Below are 23,257 nucleotides of genomic sequence, written 5' to 3' on the forward strand. Positions count from 1 at the left end.
CAGAAGCCAGCCAACAAAGTTACGTTTTCTGCTTTGGCCTAATGAATAAGATAAGACCATTAGGGTCCTAAACTGCCCCACACATTTCCTTAGCAGAGATCTGGCTTTATCTATACTCCTGGTCTCCACTCCATTTCCCATAATCCCTCATCACTGGTGGTACCAATGGAGTGAATGTGTATTAAGATTCCAACAACCATCTGAAAGATCATAGATTGTTCACCTTTACTATTTTAAATAGTCTATAAACTCATGTATAAGTTGAGAGCAGGACTGGAGCTCAAAATTATGCATTTTGATATGCCTCGTAGATAAGTCAAGTGTCATTTCACAGAGAGGAAAAGCGAGAGCACAAGCGCCAGCTAAGGAAACCAGCTGTCCTTAGCCACAATTGCCACCTTTCCGAACCAGCATTCAAAACGGCAATGCCATGGCGGAGAGAGTAGAGCGGATCAGTGTTTTCTCCAAGTTCTCCCAAAACAAACTAAGCTCCTACTTTCCACCACTTTACTCAGATAAGGGATTTTTCTTATTTGATAAGATACAGTACTTATGTTGACTAAAATGTCTAAATTTATACATGAATATGTACATTAATTCTGTAAAAAATAAAACATACTCTGTTTTAACTACATACAAGATCATATTAGGGGTCAGCATGGAGTAATGGTTTGAATGTTGGACAACAGTTCTGGAGGCAAGGGTTTGAATCCCCACTTGACCATGAAAGCCACTGGGTTTGAGTAAAACACACTGTCGACAAAGGTAAAAGTTTTCTGAAAAAAATCTTGCCAAGAAAACCTTGTGATAGGTACCCTTTGGGTCACCATAAATCAGAATGACTTGACAACAACAAGCTCCTGTTATGGTAGTTTCCTCTGGTATATCAATAAATCCATGCATGCAAACAGACACATAATACAACTAAAATGGACTAACAGTGTTTGGAGGTTATTGCAACCATATGCCTTCTGCCTGATTTGAAGCAACTCACAGCAACCAAAGTCATGCACTGGGCAGTGTAGGTCTCTAGAGCTTTGAATCTTAAATGTCACAAAGAGTATTTCTACAATACCTATTCCACATGGTACAAGCATGTTAGATTTGTATTCAGAACAGAGGTACGATTTGTTCCAATATCTTATTTTTTAGTCCATTGCATCCAATGGTTTCATGCCAATTGATTTTAATTGCCAATGAACTAAATGTATTATCTCATCAGACTTGGATTTTGTTTTGTTTTGTTTTTTGAGCACATTGTAGATGAGACTAAAATCATTGTCTGCAATTTTCAGGACAAGAGAAAACTGCAAGAAGAAATCACACAGAAACGCCTTAAAGTAGAAGAAGAAAAACTAAAACATCAACATCTGAAGGTAACTTTTTGAAAACTCAAATAACTTACTGTATGCCTTGTTTCTTTGGAAGTTTGTGGCATAAAAAGAAGAAACCAGCGTGAATGTACAGCAGTAGATTTCTTTAAGCTTGATGGCTGGCCATGGAGCACTTGACACAAGTTTATAAAAGAATGGGGTAGATTGAAGAAGGAGAAAATGATGGAGAAAATGTAAAAGTTGTGTTTATCCGTCAGAATTGTGTCAGTTTGTTCACATTGGGGGCAATAAGCTAATGAATATTAATTCCATTTCTGTAGTCATATCCCAATTTTCTATTTAGGGAATTGAAGACTTAGGACCTCATCAGACGGGCCAATGGAAAGCAGGGGCAAGAGAGGGAAAGTGGAGGGAACTGGTTTCCTCCGTTCCCTACCATCTTTCCCTATCTTCTGGGATGGCCTTCCATCTCATGTGGTTTCCCGTCCTTTTCCCACTTCATCTTCGATGAAGCCACTCTGGGCTCCATTTCTCCATGCTGCCAAAATGGACTCAAATGGAATCCCGCCAGAAGTTGGCCTGTGCCATATGATGGTATCCATGGGACTTCATTTTGGCAATGTGAAGAAATGAGGAAAAGACACAGAAAAGACTGTGTCGGATAAGGTCTTTATACTTCATAAAAATATTGTGAGGTAGGTTTGATTGAAGAGACAGTGTAGTGTAGTGGTTTGTCCCTTAATCTGCTTCTTGTTTTGATTTTCTACAACTCTGGAGTCCAGAGGTCAGTTCCTTGCCTGTCCATGGAAATCAACTGGGTGAACTTGGCCAGATCACACACTCTGAAACAAAAAGGTTAGGTTGCGATACAGACCACAAATCACTCAAAGAGCTTCATAGCTAAGAAATTATTTGAACCTCCCTGGTTGTCATCCTATGCTTTAATCCAGTGGTTACCAACCCATGGGTTGTGGCCTCAAATGGGGTTGCAAAGGGTTTTCTGTGGGGTTGCTGGTCAGTTGTGATCTATGAAAGTTTTTAAAAAAGAAAACAAAAATCACGTCATCTAAATGTCACAATGCTTGTATTTTGAGTTTTACTCCTTTGGTTTCTACATATCTCTATAAGAGTGTATTTTCACTCTTGAAAATCAAGACAAGCAGATTAAATGTTGAAAATTACATGAGGATTTTAAGCTTGTTAATGAATTACAATTTCAGTCACCGTATTAAATATGTTGTACATACTTACTTACTTACTTACTTAGGCGATCCCTCGTAGTTTGAGGATGATTGTCTTCCACCCTGGGGGTGTGTCCGTAGATGGCTGAAGAGACATATTCTTGATCTGCATGTTCTCCCACAGTGAGGACATCGGTTTTCAGGTGGAAGGCGATCTCGGTCAGGGTTGGCTTGACGCTCCTTCCTCTTGGCATGTTTCTCCTTTAAGCCCTCCATTTGTGCCTCTTCGAACTCCGCAGCACTGCTGGTCACAGCTGACCTCCAATTAGAGCGCTCAAGGGCCAGGGCTTCCCAGTTCTCAGTGTCTATGCCACAGTTTTTAAGGTTGGCTTTAAGCCCATCTTTAAATCTCTTTTCCTGCTCACCAACATTACGCTTCCTGTTCTTGAGTTCGGAGTAGAGCAACTGCTTTGGGAGACGGTGATCGGGCATTCGGACAACGTGGCCAGTCCAGAAGAGTTGATGGCGTAGGAGCATCACTTCAATGCTGGTGGTCTTTGCTTCTTCCAGCACGCTGACATTTGTCCGCCTGTCTTCCCAAGTTAACATTATTTTGAATTATATTGTACTGACAAATTTATTTTCAATGTGTTTTCATTTACCCCATTTAAAAGCCTGTTTTTAATGTATCAGGGTCGCGGGTCACCTTGTCTCTATGAAATTGAGTTACAATTTGAAAAACTTTGGGAACCTCTGCTCAAACCACTATGCCTCTAGCACTAAATTAAATTACAAGTTCCATCTAGAGGTAACCCATTAAAATAATTCACATAAGTCATCACTTATGTAAATCTCATTGCTTCAATAATATTTCTCTTACTAGATCTAGCAATTGAGTTTTTGCTTGTGTATTTATCTGTGAATAAGCCTTAAATGAATCAAGGCAGAAACAATGCCAGTCACTGTTTCATGCACAAATCTCAGTGTTTCCTTAACCTTTCTCAGTGTTTCCCTAACATTAAATTTAAGAGGTTTAATCCTCGTCCTTCTTTGGTTTATAAATGCAATTTGCACTTTATTCATTATGAAACAATGAACTCTACTAAGAGACACCAAACACTTCAGAAACCACATAGATAGCAATCTAGATGTGTTGAGTCATGTTGTTTTGCCATTGAAGATGAGATCATGGTCAGAAATAATTCCTTGTTAAAAGTATGGCTGCCATTTTGCCAACAGGGTGTGTCTGTTTTGGTACTGGCACTTTGCCTTATACACTATAACAATTAGATTCAACAAAACATTGTGTAGAACATCTTGCTACTATCCTCATATAGTTACGTATTTTATCTGGCAAAATCCTTCAGTCAATTAACTTTAATGGATCTTAAAGGAAAAGATGTGTTGAGCCTGTTTCCCACGCATAGGGGAAGCATCTGCAGATTTTACACTCATGTAAAACCTGCCAAGTTCCTTGGTACGGAATCCCAATGACTAACGGATCAAGTAACCAGCCTGACATGAATGGAAAGGCAGAGGAGGGAAGAGAATGACTGATTCTGTACTCTCATATCTCAGCATTGCAATGACAATTTGACATTTCTTGTTGTATTAAACACTGAACCAATTAAAAAATTCCATAATGCTCAGTTGTTAAAAATACTCAAAACCACTGCACTGTCCTAAAAAATCTCAGCAGTTTCTTCCCAGTCCAGAAGGTTGGGTAAAATGACTTGGCTGGTATGGACTGCTGCAAAAATGCAAACACTGCAGAAGTTACACAAATGATTTTGTTCAGTTCCTCCAATTTCTTCAACCTTGAACAAATTCCAAAATGCAAAGGACTGGATGACACTGACAATATGTCTGCTCTACAGCTCTCTGGTTAATACTTTTGGGGCAGAGTGAGCACATAAATCATTAGGAATTAACAGTATGTTGGTGTATGCCAGCTTGCATCTAACCAAACCATGGGCCTACCATCTGAACTTTGTTTATCATCAGGATAACTAGAAATGGTTTGTCTCTGACACGCTGGAGAGTAAAACATGGTTTGACATAGGAATTTCTCTCTCTCTTGTTCAAGCAGGGTACTGGAGGAAAGAAAACTAACAATGCTAGCTGTTCCCAATAAATAAACTATACACAGTGTTGCAAATAGGAGTAATTCACCTACATGTAGGAGTAGCGTGGCTCAATCCTAGGATTCTGAATCATAACATCTGAAAGCATGTATTAATTTGTCTGGATAAAATTGCTCAATCTTTATAGTCCCTTTCAATTGTTTGCTGTCACTCCAATGCATTTTCAGTGTATATAGTGTGGGCAACACAGCAGCAGGTCTTGCCTCTGATCTATGCAGACTAGTTGAATAGGCACATATGTTACTATACATGCAATGATCCCATGGATACCTAGGAATTCTAGTTTAGTGACTCACTTGAGCTTGTGGCTGATACTTCTCAATAATCTTGCATAAACTGCAAGTCCCAGAATCCCAAAGCAGTTAAAATGAAAATAGTGCTGTTCTTGCATAATGTGAGAAGGACTAGTGGTCTCTGTATATGCTGTTCAAATGTTCAGTACAACATGGATAAATTGGGGGAGGTCAAGCTTAGTGTCCCTACATATGGATGTTTGCTAGATGTACTATAAAGAGGTGATAATATAACATCTGAGAATGACCACTGTCTGTTTTTTTTCCCTTTCTTGTCAACTGCCCGATACATTATAAGAACAGTCATATTCCCATTACCCGAATATTGGTCATGAGGGTTTCCCTACAGATAACTTGTGTTCCAAAAAGGACAAACAATGCTTCTGTGTAGGGCAGTGCTTCCAACCTTTAGGGCTCCAGATGTTTTCAATTTCAACTCCCAAAAATCCCAGCCAGTTTATCAGCTGTTAGGAACTGTGGGAGGTGAAGTCCAAAACACCTGGAGGCCCAAAGGTTGGGAACCACTTCTAAGAGTTCATCAGACAGTTCAGTGGATTCCAGTGGTTCACTATACCTTTAATAGTTGTATGGAAGAGTAAATTTCAACAGGTGTGACATGTTATGCTGAAATTTCCTCTTCTTCACAACCAGTAAATGTACTGGAACCTTTTGTATTTTTCTATTCTGTTAGCCTATCATTTACTAATGTTGCACCCCAACATGTTGCATTGAGTCTTTTGCTGGGAGAAAAGTTGGCTATATATTAATTAAATGAAAGAATAAAACTATAAATAACTAAATAAATAAAACTATAAGTAACTAAAAAGGAATGAAATAATTCCTGATTAAGTTATGGTAATAACATTATATAGTAGTACATTTGTCATTAGAAAAAGAAATTAATTATAACTAATTATCAATCATTAATTGCTTCAAGCGTTTATTCCAGCAAATAAACAGAAGACGTCTAATTATTATAGACATTATTTCATTACTGAAACTATTTCATTATTAGGCAGAATTTCATATTTTTACATAATCTGCAGTGATTTCTTGATCTTTTTACACCCATTTTACCCAATCCAACAGTGAATATTAATAAAATTATTGCTAATAACAATTATTATACTATATAGGGATTAGGAGTACATTGTACTATTGTGACAAAAATATAATTTTTAAAAAGCAGGCAGCTGCATACAAGAGAGGCATAATTAGAAGTTGAAGAATCACTATAGGAACCAGAGGTTTAGTGAGCAGCTGCTCTGCATAATAAAGAAAGGTCAACTCTCCTCTTGGTTACATGCCAGAAAGCTAAGAACCAAGGATGTCACTTTGTACCTCCCACTGTCATAAACACCTGTCTCACAATCAGGTTCCTATGTAGTACTTTGAAGATTAGTCTCCAGGCACATGAAAATATGCTTGCTTTTGTTTAATACAATAATTCCCATAACATCAGTAATGAATAGATGAAGTCTGGACAAGAAGGATATAACTCAGTCTACTTTAATAGCAAATTGCATTATTTGTAATTACTGTGTATTCTACGTGCTAAAAAGATAGACACTAGTCTGGGCATTGGGTGGTCATGGACAAATTTCAAGCTCTCAGAATCCATGATGTTCTTTATGATGCTGTCAGTATCTATGACCCACCCTTATGCAGGTATTAACCAAATGATTTGGTTTTTGGACCATGGCTGATTGAGAGATACATGTTATAATGATCTGACTGTTGGATTATGATTTTGGAAACCAGTGTTCCAATCCACACTCAGCTATGCAAACCAACTGGGAGCCCTTCCAGATAGCCTCATAATGCAGGACAAAAGAGTGGGTTTAAAAAATGCGGTATCTGTAAGCAAGTCCAAACATGGAAATGTTAGTCCCAGTAAATAATCCCCTAGTGTCCTAACAAGTTTGTTTGTAGCAGATCTTAGAAATCCACAAAATGGACATAGGACATCCACCAGAAGTTTTCTTTGAATTTTTTTAATTGGGTCTCCGAGATGTTCTGGAGATGTAGATATATGAATATGAACACAAGCAGATTTCTTCTCATATCTCCCCTCACCCTCCTGCTGCTTTTACATTTGCCCTCTTAAACCCTGCTTCCTTTTGGGATCACTTGCCTGACATGCTAGTGCCCACTGTAAAAATTCAAGCTCTGTTTAATTTCATAAATATGAGAACAAAGAAATGGCAGCAAAGAGTTCTCATGGTTTAGGATTCTTTGCCCAAAAAGCTTTAATGTCTCATCAAACTACAAATAACAGGATTCCATAAGATGCAGCAATGGTAGTTGAAGTGGTATCAAAATGATGTAACTGCACAGTGTAGAAGACAAGACACCTATGTTGGTGAGTACACAAAAAGGAGCGCTCTCTCTATCACCATAACTAAGGAACATCCCCTAAATAAAAGACTGGTTAAGTCTAAGTCCTTGCTCACTTTCTAGTTGGCTGCCAAAACAATTATTATTATGTGACTATAGTATAACATGATGATTACTTGGTTTTTCAAAAAGAATGGTTTTATAATTGACTTCAAAAGTTGACTTCAACATTTGAAATCTATCTCTTCTTACATTATTTTTTTCTTGTGATTGATTGATTTGGGAGCCACTAGTGGGCAGGGAAATAAATAAACACCATAAATATATACATGTATTAACTCAGAACTACTTATTATCCACTGTATGTCATTCTTTGGATTAAACAAATTATGAAGTTTTTAGTAAGGAGAAAGGAAACAATTAATGATCTAATTTTCAATATTCCCAAAATATTATCCAGGAATTATACAGTAGTAGAAGTAAACATACAGGTTTTCCCCTGACATTAAGTCTAGTTGTGTCCGACTTTGGGGGTTGGTGCTCATCTCCATTTCTAAGTTAAAGAGCATGTGGCCAGCATGATTGTATGGAGCACTCTTACCTTCCCACTGGAGTGGTACTTATTGATCTACTCATATTTACATGTTTTTGAACTGCTAGATTGGCAGAAGCTGGGGCTAACAGCAGGAGCTCACCCCCGCTCCCTAGATTCAAACCACTGACCTGTCAGTCAGCAAGTTGAGCAGCTTAGTGATTTAACCCACTGCGCCACTGGGTGGCTCCTAATTATCATAATTAATTATTATTAATAAATGCAAAGACAACAGAAGTGTTTTACGAGCAACATTTTCAGACCAAATGTTGGCTATCTCTTCTATCTCCACAGCTCTGGTTAGGTTGCTTCAATCCATTGTAGCTACTTTTTTCCAATCTATGAATAAAAACTGGATTTCTTGTTGCCATGTAACTGCTAAGGAATAGATTTCTTTACACCTTCAGGGCAGCTTAGAGATGCCTGGTTGCCTAGCAAATGCAGTACACTTGTCTTTTACAAAATGGTAACTGTTCAGGACAGAGGCTCTAGCAGAAATAAGAGTGTCCTCGCCATGTAAATGGAAGGATGCCACAAAGACAAAACAGACTGAGTTAGCATCTGTTGTGACAGTCAGAATAAATTCAGCCTAGGAGAATGTAAAAAGGGGGCTTTCAACCAGGTCCATAACGATCTTTGAAATCATATGTCCATGCCCCAGTCCGCCTCATACACTTTTCAGAGCAAGTAAAGTTGCATGAAAAAGATATGGGCAATCTTTCTTTATTTTGCAATCGCGTATTTATAATATTACCTCTAATAACAGATAATAAGAGAGTAATAATTTCTGAGCTGCTCTGATAGTTACATGTCAACCAGAATTACACCATCCTCTGTCCCTAGACTAGAAAAAGTCACAAAAGTGCAAATAAAACAAATGTGCCAGGTCAGCATTACCCCAAGCCAGATGTTTTGGACTTGAGCTACAACCCCAGACTATTTGACCAGTCCTGAGAGATTATGGGAAATGAGGCCCGAAATATCTAAGCTGTGAGATATTGTGAAGGAGCCAAGCCTGGGAAACAGGTGCCCAATACAAGGTAACTTAAGAACTTCAGATTCTCAAAGAACCTTACAAATTCCTGGAAGCACTGCACCACAGCTGTGTTTCACTGTATTTGAAATAATTGTAATAACAAATGAATAATGAATCAAACCAACTTATGATTACAAATTAATACCTCTCTCAAAACTGGTATAATAATAAGATAATCATGCAGTATTTGAAGTTTAAAGTATTATCCAGATGATCTTGAAGGGTGTAGAGTGCAGGCATCACAGGATGTAGCAATCTTGAGAAATATGTGTCATGCTTTTCTGCTTAGAAAACTTCTCTGTCAAAAATTCCTTGCACTTATTATGTGTATAATTATAATTCTTAACCGGTCATCAACAGATTGATACATAGAGATATAGCCAAATAAGGATGCCCTTGGGGAAGAGGAATATATTATATCAGGAAGTACATAGCTGAGTTATTTCTCATTTTGGAATCTTTTGCACAAAACCGTAGGTTCAGAACCATGGATTATGCTAATGAATTTACAATAGGTAGTTTCCAGTTCACTGTTTGTTTACTTTAAGGTTCACAGCCACCTTCTGAATCAGGGCCCCATGCATAAAAATGTGTGATTTGATCATTCTATTACAACAGACTTCCTTCTTGAGATCCACCCACACCCAGGAAGGTTTCTAATCTCTATTCTGTTTTTAAAATCATCACAACATATATTATTTTGTATATGTAATGAAAATGTGCTCACATGCATGAGATTGTGAGTAATATATATGGGTGCTGATGGAAGAAGTTTCAGTATATACTTTAAAGTTCTTCTGATCTCCATTTGTAGTGCTCTTTTCTTCCCTGTTCCCGACATATGGGAATTGTGAAATTAATGTATTGTATCTAAGTTCTTTACCACTGAGACTATTACCGGTACATCAGCAGCAGCACCTGTTTAGAGTTTTAAAGGGGCCTTTTAGATACTATCCCATAAATGTTCATTAAAATATGATGTCTCCAGTGTTTTCTGTGTCAAGCTTCAAGCAAGTTTTACTTCAGATTACGCAATGGCTGACTGCCAAAGAAGCTTTATGGGAATCCTCTGCTTCTCGCTAGCTCATAGGCCTACAGGCATCCCAAACATGTTCAGAGTTTTGATGACTGAAGTTCATGATACAGCCTTATTACCAATGATTGGTTGGAATGTGAACCCCAGAAGGCAGAGGCAGCATTCCCTCATTGAAGCCATTCTGAAAGGCTTATCACATCACTCTGTGGGTTGCCTCTCTTTCCCATAATATACCACTAGCTATTTTATCATTTAAGAAGCCGCTGTGTAAAGCAGGAGCAGGGAAAATTTGAGCCTCCTGATATTTCGGACTACACCTCCCACAGTCCCCTATGGTTATGCACTTTTGGTCTTCTAATAGCTGGTGTTTAAAATGACGAAGCAACTACAGATCGATTGCAATGACTTCATATTGTGTGATGTTGTCTATTCAAATACAATGCTTTTCTCCAGCATTTACCTTAAAAGCATTATGTGATGAGTGATCCAATACATAAAACCTTACTTTGGTGTGTGTGCAATATGATCTCCATAAACACATTCACCAAATTCAGGTTTCATGTATGCCCCATGTATATGATCTCCAAAAAAAGTCCCCCTTTATTCTAATGTCATTTCATGCCCTTCTTGAGGTCATCATCATTGTTAAGGTACACTACAGAAGGGGCTTCCCAAGTTCATCATGCCTGAGCTATAGAATCAAATGATCAAGCCACTTCATATCAGAATTTACAAAGATCAAATACTTTAGTCAAGCTGGGGACTCAAAAGATAAGCAATAGATCAGATCCTTATTCCAGGTATTTTCCAGCCCTGCATTAGAAGTGTGAAGTTATTCTATCAGAAGTACAGTGTTCTTTCACTTATTGCTGAGGTTAGGTTCCAGGATCACCCTCAATAAGTGAAAATCCATAAAGTAGGGAAACTAAATTTATTTTAATATTTATACATTATTTTAGTAGTTATACACTATTTTAAGTCTTTATCAACCAATCGTGTGTTGATAAATCGCCTCCTTCTCCTCCCGTTGCCACTTGGGCTCCTTTTCTTTCTTTTTGGCTTCTCCTTCCTCCCTTCCTTAGGTTGTAAATTGTAATTTTTTATTATTTATAATAGTCTTTTAGAGTTTATTGAAAAACTGCGAAAGAGCGAATCCACGAAAGAGCGAATCCGTGAAAAGTGAACCGTGAAGTAGTGAGGGAACACTGTAATCCACAGAGAAAGACTATTGAAGTTTTCATTCAACATCTTAGTGGTTGCATGAGCACCAACTCTCCCCATAAGGGATCTAATACTTTGTGTGGCATCAACACAAAAATTAACATAGATGTCATTCCTGTAAAGTTCATAGATAATATCATGTAGATCAAATCATTCAGCCCATGGAAAGGAGAAGGAAAAGGAAGAGGAAGGAGATATTACCTGAACTAATTTATGATGTCATTAAGGAGCCAGAATGGTGTGCTTGCAGATGACATTGAGTAATGTCACTCAACCAAGGATTTTAACACATCATAACATGATGCCAGATTATACCATTCATATATACATTGGGTGCAACTGTACCCAAAATGATAACTCATTGTTGACAATATTATCACATGCTTGCCACACTTGCATTGTAATTGTATGATTTGTACATTTTTATTTGCATTAATGCCTTTGTCATCACCCCATTTGCCCTGCCTTGTACTTCATTATTAATTTATCTTGTTTGTAAAGTAACTACTAAAGTCTACTGGAGATTTTCTTGGCAATCCCCAAAGGAGATACAACTAGAATATACCCACTAATTGATTGTTCTTGCAATAAAATGGGCAGTTCTCATAATGAATTGGGGTGAAATAACTGCACTCAAACTAACTGAATTGTAGCAGAAAAAGGGTCATCAACAGGTTGTTTCCAGCAAAAAAAATTGCATTCCCAATAACTATTCAGCACAACAGTATTTGGAGGACCACGAGGCCATGCCCTAGGGCAAGAGTAAACCAATGATAGCATGTGCTAAGGTTCAAAGTCAGCATGATACTCAGATGGAAATTTGCCTTTTACATGCAATGAAAAAAATAATTGATGGGTTGTTGTTGTTATATCTGTTGTGTCTGTATAGAAAAAAGCTCTGCGTGAAAAATGGCTCTGGGATGGATTAAATACATTTAGTCCTAAAGAACAGGAAGAAATGCAAAAACAGAGTCGAGAGGATCAACAACAGATGAGTGAGCTGGAAGAAAATATCCTCAGGTACAACACAAATTCTTCTTCTCCTTTACTAAAAATATGATCATATCAATTTTCTGTTTGCAACAAGGGGATTAATGTCTCTGGAAGCAGCTATCATTTTAATTTTTAATAATATGGCTATTTTTAAAGTTCTTTTAAGATATTTATTTTACTAGGTCTTCTAAACCAAAATCCTACTGACATTTTTCTGGTTCTCATATGTAAATGCCTTTTAAAAGTTTCTAGTTATTTATAGGTAGGTATAAGAAACACTCTTTCCTGAACCCCTGGAGAGCTGGTACCATTCACTGTAAATAATACAGGTTAAGTATCTCTTATCCAAAATGCTTGGAACCAGAAGTGTTTGGAATTGGTGTGGGATGGATTTTGGAATATCTCCATAATGAGATATTCTTGGAGATGGGATCCAAGTCTAAACACCAATTTCATTTATATTTCACATAGCCACACATAGCCTATTACATTCCAGAAAATAAAGTGCCCAGAATTCTTACACTGCAAGTATTCCCTCTCTTGCTATAGTAAAGGTAAAGGTTTCCCCTGATGTTAAGTCCAGTCATGTCTGACTCTGGGGGTTGGTGCTCATCTCCATTTCTAAGCCGCAGAGCCGGCGTTGTCTGTAGATACCTCCAAGGTCATGTGGCCGGCATGACTGCATGGAGCGCCGTTACCTTCCCACCGGAGCGGTACCTATTGACCTACTCACATTGGCATGTTTTCGAACTGCTAGGTTGGCAGAAGCTGGAGCTAACAGCGGGTGCTCACTCCACTCCCAGGATTTGAACCTGGGACCTTTCGGTCTGCAAGTTCAGCAGCTCAGTGCTTTAACACACTTCGCCACTGGGGTTCCTCTCTTGCTATGTTCTGCTTTAATATTCTGAACTTGTGGAGTTCCTTTGAATTTAAGAGTCTAAAATTTTTATGAATGAGTTTTCTTTTGAACAGTGTGGACACTTTGAACAGAAACTGTTTGCTGTGGCTCCTTCCAACAACTTCAAATGCTTGGCCAATATCCTTTAAATGCTCGGAGTTAGAGGTACCATAATCACCTCATAATCAAAACGGGTTTCTCAGCAACCCTGGAAATTGGCTTGCCACATGCTGGGAGAAGGAAGGATTTTGGGAGCATAGAATTAGCATCAGAATAAACCCCTGTAATGTTACTAAGGCACACACAGCAGCACCTGTCGAAATCCTTAGTGGTCTCATTAAAACTTCCTCTACATGCTCTTTAGAAGAGAATTCTTTCAAAGCCAGATCACCACAAGTGTCAGATCAGAAGCAGCCAATAGTAAAAACATTTGGTCAACATCAGTGTTATTCTTAACATGATAAAATAGCCAATATATGTTCTTTTTAATGTGTTTCTGCAATGACAGAGTTAAAGCTTTTCAGCCATGTATAAACAAAATATGTGCTTTGCTCATTTGTAGGCTTGTACATTTTGGGTGAATCGTTATCCATTTCTGCTTACCGGATACCGGAAGCCCTCCATATCTGTTTTCCAGTGCATCCCAAAAATAGGCGTACTGCTGAATGGGTGTTTTTGTTTTGCATCCGAAAAAGCCGCTTTTTCATCAACTGGAAACAATGGGGAACTTATGAGGCTCCCCTTTCCCCTGGGAGCCTTTCCTTTCTTCCCTTCAAGGGAGCCTCAGCAAGGGGGTTAAGAAGGCACCCTATTCAGCCCATTATGTGGGGGACTTCCCACAGGCTCCCCTTCTATAGCCTTCATTAAGACCTAGATTTTAAAAAGTATCAGAATTACCACTCTTTCTGGATCCTTTCCCTTTGTAGAGGAAGAGACCGGGTTTGATGCTTCTTATAGCTGTTCTACTCTAGAGGACAGGCAGGAGCACATACTTTCTTTTCTCTGAGCACCAGCAGCAGCATGCCACACAGCTTTTCAAGACATTTTAAGGAGGCCCTGGGAAGAAAGAGCAATGATGACCTGGAGCTTAGTGGAGCTATCCTCCCTGGACTACCTTAAAAATCCCCTCTCTTGACTGCAAGGCTGAAATCTCCTTTCTACTTGGGGTTTTGCTTCCTTAAAGCTGTTTCTAATTTCTACTCTAGAGGAGAAGAAGGCTTCTCTTTTTGTTTGCTAGAATTACTATTATTAATTATTATTACCTTTTAGAAGTATTTTCTGTAGGAGAAACAGCAAAGGACAAAAATAAGCTAAAAAGGCTGAAAGCCCTCAAACACGCGCATGCACACCCTACCCACCATCCCTCAGGTCCCCAACTCCCAGTCAGTCCTACTAAATAAAAAGAATCAAGAAAATAAAGAAAAATCAAAAAGTAGGTTGCTGTGAGTTTTCCAGACTGTATGGCATTTGCTTCTGGAACATGGCCATACAGCCCAGAAAACTCACAGCAACCCAGTGTTATTCTTAACATTATTCTGAGCATGAAAGCCTTCGACAACACATTGAAAATCAAAAACATTCAAATGTGACGCCAAATAGGGGAGGAGGGGCCAAGACTGGCTCCCACTTGCTTTAATTGCGTGCGGGTTTTCACACCAGGAGGATCCTTACTGTGATGGGCTCCCGGAGGTACCGAAGGAAATGGAATCTATGCACAACTCTACTCGTTTGTATGCTTTCCATTTTTCATTCAGTGAGGGACATAGAAAGGGTCAGGACATAAAGCCTCCCTTCCTCCAGGGGCAAACATCATAGTTTCACCTAAGCCTTGAGTTGGAATAATGGGAATTATAGCCCAAAATATTATGAGGGTACTGAAAATGCCACCTTAAAAGCCATCTTATTGAAGGCTCCCTAGTAGGTTTACATGAAATTGTTGTCAACCTATTCAGCACTAAATTTAAATTTCTCCAAAAAAAAAAAAAAACCAAGCCTTCAAACTCATCCAGTTGGACATGAGTGATGAACAGGCCCTTGGCATTTGAGATATATGAAAACCAAGGTTCCCTTGGCCAATATGGAACAATTAGCTCCACTGATGCTCCCTTTTGAGTTCTTCTCAAAATATAGTATGAGAGAGCATCATATTTGCCAAAGAGACCTTGGTTTCCCATGCATCTTCAAATGTCAAGGCCTATTCAACATTTGAATTCAACTGGGAGAGTTTGCCTGGCCACAGTATAGTTTCAGCCTTCTCTGAGGAAAAGAAGCCCAGTATCTGATTATTGGTTTTTAAAATATAGGCACTCCAGTTACCTGTTTCTCTGCTCTTTCTTTTTGTTTGTGATCTTTCCCAAGTTACTTTCTTCTAAAACTAGTGTTTCTTCCAGAGGGGTACTGTTTTGATGGATACCCATTTGAATGGATGTTAGTGGATCTTTGTCCTCAGCATAAAAATCAGAAAGGTTACCTGTCAATAAAGATTCTCTTATTTCTGATTAGAGATAGTTATTTGCTAAATAAGATCCCATGTAAGGGTACAGAGACCAGCAAATACCACTTTGTTCCTGTAAAATCTTAGCACATTTTAAATAAGACAATGCATACTAGTGCTAATTCTACAATAGAGTTTTGTCACTTATTTCTGATTAGAGATAGTAATATGCTAAATATGATGTTATGCAAGGGTACAGAAACCAGCAAATACCGCCTTGGTCACCAATTATTCTGAGGATAGGGGCGTGTGTGTGTTTTAATATAAGCAGCAATTCAATGAGCCATTTTCCGATGCATTTTGACAACTAAAACATGTTTGTGCCCAAGCTAAATAAAATGGTGTTGTCAAAGGCTTTCATGGCTGGAATCACTGAGTTGCTGTGAAGTATTCAGGCTGTATGACCATATTCCAGGAGCATTCTTTCCTGACGTTTTGCCTGCATCTGTGGCAAGCAACTTCAGAGATTTGTCCAAGCCTTCGATCATATTTAGACTCTCTAATAATACATATGAGGACCTTTATTAGCGCTTTACAATTTTGAGGTCAAATACTGCTGTTTTATCTACAGCAATTGCAGCATTTTATTGTTTCTACCAGGGGGACTATGAATTTATGATGTTGTGTTGTCTTTGTTTTGTTTTGCACTTGTTGTATTTTGTATGTCACACCTTGAGTGTTCTGTGAGCTGCCCCCAGTCCCTCTGGGAGATGATAGTGGGATATAAATAAAGATGATTATTATTATTATTATTATTATTATTATTATTATTATTATTATTATTTGTTCAGAGGTCTATTGACCTCTGAACAAACTTATGAGGATGCTGGCCACAGATGCAGACCTCTGAACAAACCTCTCAGTATGCTTACCACAGGTACATGTGAAATGTCAAGAAAGAATGCTACTGGAACATGGCCATACAGCCCAAAAAACTCACAGAAACCCACTAAATAAAATTAATTACATCCGTGTCAAGAGAAAACACTACAACTGCTAGAATAAATATATTATTTTCAGTGATTATTTTTTCATACAGTGCAAACACAATCAGAGGATGTCATACAAAACAGAAAATGGAATGTACTTTCATCCCAATCCACTCTACCACCACCCTAATTCTTCATTACGTATTTTAAACTTTTAATGGTTACTGTCTAGAGTGGATATAGACTTAAGACAATAGTTTCCAGCGGCTATTGGTGAGTTTGGTGTCAACAAAGTGGATAAACCACTCAGTGGGTTGCTGTGTGTTTTCCAGGCTGTATAGCCATGTTCCAGAAGCATTCTCTCCTGACGTTTCACCCACATCTATGGCAGACATCCTCAGAGGTTGTGAGGTCTGTTGGAAACTAGGCAAGTGGGGTTATTTATATCTGTGGAATGTCCAGGGTGGGAGAAAGAACTCTTGCCTGTTTGAGACAAATCAGGTAAATTGCTGATTCAACCTCACAACCTCTGAGGATGCCTGCCATAGGTGGGGGTGAAACGTCAGGAGAGAATGCTTCTGTAACCTGGCCATGCAGCCTGGAAAACTCACAGTAACCCAGTGATTCCAGCCATGAAAGCCTTTGACAACAAACCACTCGGTGTTTAAGTATCTATCCAAAGTGCTAAACCCTATTCCTAAAATACCCTAGTGTCTTGGATAGTTCTTTAAAACTCGGAACTAATCCATTGCCCCACTGACATTTGGGGCCATCAGCAGCTAATGCCACTTGTTTAGTGATGCCCCATTCTTTGTTATATATATTTGTTTTTTGTCTCTTTACTTGCCTATTTTACATTTCAAACTCTGTAAATTCACTTGAAATCAAACACCATTGCATTCTAGATTGGGCCAGCTCAAGCATGTGGTAAAAAAAAAGTAGGTACCAAAGCAGCAGATGTTGTGGTACAAGTAAGGGCAGAGTTCTCTCACCATTAATCCTAAATGCCTAGTCAGTTAAGTCTCGGGTAAATATTATGTTATCAATATTCAGGTAAGGTTCAAATGTCAACTGTTCTGAACATGGTACTAGGTGTGGGTGAGATGCATCTTGTCCTTGATGTTGGGCATCAAAATGTCTTGGATGGGCCTTGACAATATTTATTATTATAGATCGTTTTTGTTATTAGCTTCTGTTATACATTTCTTCATTGCAGATGGCACAATTAAACTGTATTCTTTCAAATATTGCATGTGTGCAGACTTGAAAAAGAAATTGAAGATCTTGAGAAAGAGGAACTGACAATCTCAGCGAAAGAAAAGGCCATACTAAAAAAGCTTAAATCAGTTGAAAGGACCACTGAGGACATTATAAAGGTCAGAATCTAATTTTAAAATCCGACAACTGATTGTTGCTTTGTAAAAAAAAAAAAAAAAACAGATCAGTTAAGAGAGAATGCAAGGATATATGAAAGCAAGGGAACAGTGTAAGGTTCCAGTCTGATACACCCCCAACCGAAATGGAGCATCACACACAGAATCACAAAGATCAATAGGTTATGATCAAGGTTACTACAATTAGCAGTGGTTCAGGATTTTTTTTCTAAACCCATTCCATGTCACAAGAATGTTTTCTTACATTTATACTTTACATTGCTATATTTGCACTTTGTTCTATGAATGACAACAATATTTGATCAAGAAATGACCTGGCATTAATTATTAACTGCATCTTTGTTGGCAGACTATCAAGAACATCTGGGAAAAATTCTGCTGTGCTCTGCCACACTCTAATGTCAGGGGGGGAAAGCTGCTCACTACACTTATTCACCCTTCAGAAGAAGCTTGAACAAACACACAAGCTTGGCAAAGCATTCTGAAAGTCAAACAGGCCTGTAGGAGTATTGTGCAATTACTATAGTGGGAGAACCTACTGCCCTTGCTTGCCCCAAAGCAGTTTAATTCAGGACATGGCAGGTCAGGAAAAGCCATGGACAAAAAGCTGCCTCTTCACAAACCCAGGCAGGGCAAAGCAAATGACTGATTTCATATGCCACATCAGAGGTATACATCCAATTGCCAATTCAAGCAGCTGGAGTAAACCCATTGAGTAATTGAAATGGCATAAGTGTAGACCTGTCCTTCACCAGTTGATTTAATAGGTCTACTAACAATTGGATTTAGGTCAGTACCCTAAATGGAAAAGAGAAATGCTTGAGATATGCATAGGAAAAATGAACTGCAATGATTGGTTACTACAGTAGAGCAGATTTTTTTCAGAAGACTCTGGAAGGAAGTGATTTTTCTTTTTTTCTAACTACCTCATGCTCCATCAGAAAAAAAAATTCCAATTGCAGAACTTTATCCAAAAAGGCATCCATATGTTTTGCCTCCAATTATCCGATCCACAAAGAAAACTGGAAATTTTGAATGGCCATTCACCTCTAGACTCTGCCATTGTATATCCTCTGACCCTATATATTCTGTCACCACATGCTAAATCACATCAATGACCATTCAAGCACTACAGAGTATTCATACTGCAGTTTTATGCTTGGGTTGCAACCACTGATATAAAATTAAATAGTTTAGGCCAGACTTCCCCAACATGATTATTTCCAGAGGTGGTGGATAACAACCCTTATTATTCATAACCATAAGGATATATGACCATGGCTGATGGGGGTTCTAGTCCAACAGCTCTAGAGAGCATAAGATTGTGAAAACCAGATTTAAATCACGCACATGCAAAATCCTGTTATAAATTCCATTATGATGTTATTAATCCCATTGTTTCCCACTGTTCTTGCATCAGCTAAGAATGTTCATTTGAAGCTTGCAAAGGGGGGAAAGGGTCCTGCTACAATCCCATCCTCATTGCAGTAGCCTTCTAGCTGTTTTGAAGAAATTGGTCATCACAGTGGTCCAACTTCACTTGTCACCTTTGGCAGAAGGACTAACATGTTTGCTATCATTGCATTGATGTTTTAACTACAGCCAATGCCATCACCATCCTTCTGTGCCAATGGTTCTCAATCTGTGGGTCCCCAGGTGTTTTGGCCTACAATTCCAAGAAATCCAAGCTGGTTTACTAGCTGTTAGGATTTCTGGGAGTTGAAGACCAAAACATCTGGGGACCCACAGGTTGAGAATCACTGCTCTATGCTGTATTCCTTAATTGCCTTTACAAAAATGCCAACTCTATCTAAAGCTGCAGCAGCTGCTTTTTTTTACCTAGGAGGTAGACGGTTGTTGTTGCTGTTGCTGCTGTTGCTGCTGTATCTGACTTTTTAAAAAAGACCCAAAGCAGGTAAAAGCAATACAATATATAGTTTAAAACCTAGAAAACATACAAACATTAAAACAGAATTAATCATTGAAACAATTAAAAATAAACAGTTTAAACAAATTGAAAACATAATCATACAGCTATGCTAGTTTTGACATCACATGAAGTGGAAAAATGGTAGAAAAGTGAAGGATGCACATGATGTGAGTCAAGGCAAAGTAAATGTTTCCCTTGTAGGACAGACACAGTTTATTGCTCCTGCCATTCGGCTACCTATGCTGATCACTTCATGCTTGCCAATGCTGTGCTCATCACTAAATCCCCACTGCCAACTAAACTACTGGATTTAAATTATTCACAATAAATATATACTATGGGAGCAGCACATCACAACTGCTCTCAAATTCCAAAATGTTTTGCTTTAGGACAGTGGTTCTCAACCTGTGGGTCCAAAGGTGTTTTAGCCTACAACTCCCAGAAATCTCAGCCAGTTTACCAACTGTTAGGATTTCTGGGAGTTGAAGACCAAAACATCTGGGGACCCACAGGTTAAGAACCGCTGCTTTATGATATGTCCACCATATAAGGTAAAGTTTTCCTTCTTTTTGATGACATTTTCCAACATACGTTTTTTAAATTTTGGTTTTATCTTTGTTACTCTTTATTTATTTATTATTTATTTACAGTATTTATATTCCGCCCTTCTCACCTCGAAGGGGACTCAGGACAGATCACATTACACGTATAAGGCAAACATTCAATGACTTAACATAGAACAAAGACAAGACAAACAAGGGGCTCCGAGCTGGCCTCGAACTCATGACCTCTTGGTCAGAGTGATTTGTTGCAGCTGGTTGCTCAACAGCCTGCGCCACAGCCCGGCCCCAATAGCATTTCACATATCCAAGCCTCGCTTATCCAAGGTTCTGGGTTATCCAAGCCATTTTTGTAGTCAATGTTTTCAATATATTGTGATATTTTGGTGCTAAATTCGTAAATACAGTAATTACAACATAACATTACTGCGTATTGAACTACTTTTTCTGTCAAATTTGTCTTTCTTTCTGCCGCCATGTACTGTACCAACTAAACAACATCAGACTATAAGGCATATGAAATGGTACAAACCTGGATGTATGTCCTTCAAGTGTTTCAGCAGCTCACTGCATTACTACAGTGAGAGCAGGAGTGTGAAGCTCTTATTTTTCAAATTTGGTGTCTGTTTCAATGTGTTATCTGAACCATATTCTCCATGTATGCCAGTTATTAAACAAAGTCAAATAAAGACATTAATATTGTTTCTGGGATGGGGGACTTACTCATGAGTTAAGACCTACAACTTAGTTATTTATCATGATTAAATTATTATTATTATTATTATTATTATTATTATTATTATTATTATTATTATTATTAATGTATGATACAGCTCCACTAGTATTACCCCTTGGATTTTTTTTAAAAATAGCATGGGACCTCTGGATCTTACATCTTTGCATTGACCCTGTTTCCCTGAAAATAAGACAGTGTCTTATATTAATTTTTGCTCCCAAAGATGTGCTAGGTCTTAATTTCAGGGGATGTCTTATTTTTCCATGAAGAAGAATTCACATTTATTGTTGAACAAAAAATGAACATTTATCATATACTGTGCAGTAGTTGTCATCACAAAGCAGCATAACCAGACAAACTGTGAATCCTAACAAGAATTTCTTATTACTACCATTATTTCCATGTACAACAATCTATGGTACGTACATTTACCAATCCGGCATGCTCTGGTGTTCTGTTCAGCAGGCAAGCTTCCAAATAAACACTTTGCTAGGTCTTACTTTTGGGGGAGGCCTTATATTTAGCAATTCAGCAAAACCTCTACTAGGTCTTTTTTTCAGGGGATGTCTTGTTTTCAGGGAAACACGGTATGTATGCTTACCTATGCCTGTCACCTGGAAATTATTTATTTATTTATTTCCGGCATTTATATCCCGCCCTTCTCACCCGCGGGGACTCAGGGCGACTTACAACAGTTGGCAACATTTAATGCCAAGAACATAATAATAAAACAAAAACAGTACATATATCAATTAAAACTATAAAAATACATCATTAAAATGAATTATAACATTTAAAACATATGTAAATTAGATCCATTTCCCTAAAAACTTCATGCTTCAGCCTTCAATCAGACCATGTCGACGTTATCATATTACTCTTTAAAAATTACTCTGGAAATTGAATGCAGTGGGACATGTTTCTGAATAAGCAAACATAGTATCATCTTGCACAGTGAATTATTTATTTCAGGTGAGAAATAACCTTTGGTCTTCCAGATTTTTGCATGTCAACTTTCATCAACCCAACCAGACCTGACAACTGAATGTGGGAATTGGAGTTGTATGATTTTGGGAGACCAGAGATTCTACCTTTCTTTTTTCTTTTGCGCCAGTGTTTCCCAATCCTTGGGCCTCCAGGTGTTTTGCACTATTGCTGGAATCCCAGCCAGTTTACCAGCTGTTAGGAACTGTGGGAGCTGAAGTCCAAAACACCTGGAGGCCCAAAGGTTGGGAAACACTGTTTTACACCAAGCTTCACAAATATGATAATAAATCAGGTTCTGTCATACTTTCTCAACATGAAAATCACTAAAACTATTTTTTTCTGTTTTGTCTTAGTCTGTGAAGGTGGAAAGAGTAGAGACCAGAGAAGGTAAGTTCACTTAAAGCATAGAATTTAAAATTACATATGCATGTAACACCAGAGAATAAGGACAAATATCTCTTTTTATAGAACCTGCTGACTACATATATGCCAATATCCCAGACCTCCCCAAATCTTTCAAACCATCTGCACTTAAAAGGACGAAGCATCTTGAAACGGAGGAAGATGAAGAAAACCGAAAAGGTATTGTTCAGCAATGCAATTAACTACAGTCAGCCCCCCATATTTGCTGGGGTTAGAAGCATAATATCACTGTGAAAGTAAAAAATGGCAAATAAAGAAATTGCTATATTTTAACTTGAGGGAACATCTCTCTAGGAATGTGTAGATATTCCAGCAAAATTGTATGGTAAACATCAGCTGGAAACTCACCATAGAATCACATTGGAGGACCTAGAAATTAGTTATCTCTAGAAATCTCTAGATATTCCAGCATGACTGAAAGAAGTTATAGAGTCAAACTCCTTAGCAAAAAACTTTTTAATCAAATTGTTAAATAATCAAACCGCAAACGTGGAGAGACAACTGTATATCTAATGGAGTCTTGGATTTGTGATATGAACAATGAGGTACTCACACATCTCTACCAAGTAATATTTTTTCCTGGTGAATATTAAATAAAACACAGGAGTTACCTCATACTGAATTTGTATAGATCAATTCATCCTCTTCTATGCTGTTTGCAACACAGCCCTTTGGACACATGCCATGTGCACCTCCTTGCACTGTTCCCCACCTGATCAGGTATGAGACAGAGATAAGT

General features: G+C 38.2%; 1 protein-coding gene across 1 annotated transcript in view; it reads left to right on the forward strand.

Annotated features, from left to right (window-relative positions):
- The window catches only part of palmd (palmdelphin), a 76,193-nt gene that overhangs the window by 44,205 nt on the left and 8,731 nt on the right, over positions 1–23,257 (forward strand). Inside the window, exons 4-8 of the mRNA XM_003220090.4 lie at positions 1,296–1,376; positions 12,064–12,194; positions 17,750–17,864; positions 22,449–22,482; positions 22,564–22,677. Of these exons, the coding sequence (XP_003220138.1) occupies positions 1,296–1,376; positions 12,064–12,194; positions 17,750–17,864; positions 22,449–22,482; positions 22,564–22,677 (475 nt within the window). The remainder of the gene's footprint in view (positions 1–1,295; positions 1,377–12,063; positions 12,195–17,749; positions 17,865–22,448; positions 22,483–22,563; positions 22,678–23,257) is intronic.

This window comes from Anolis carolinensis, chromosome 4, assembly GCF_035594765.1.
Source record: "Anolis carolinensis isolate JA03-04 chromosome 4, rAnoCar3.1.pri, whole genome shotgun sequence".
Lineage (NCBI taxonomy): Eukaryota > Metazoa > Chordata > Lepidosauria > Squamata > Dactyloidae > Anolis > Anolis carolinensis.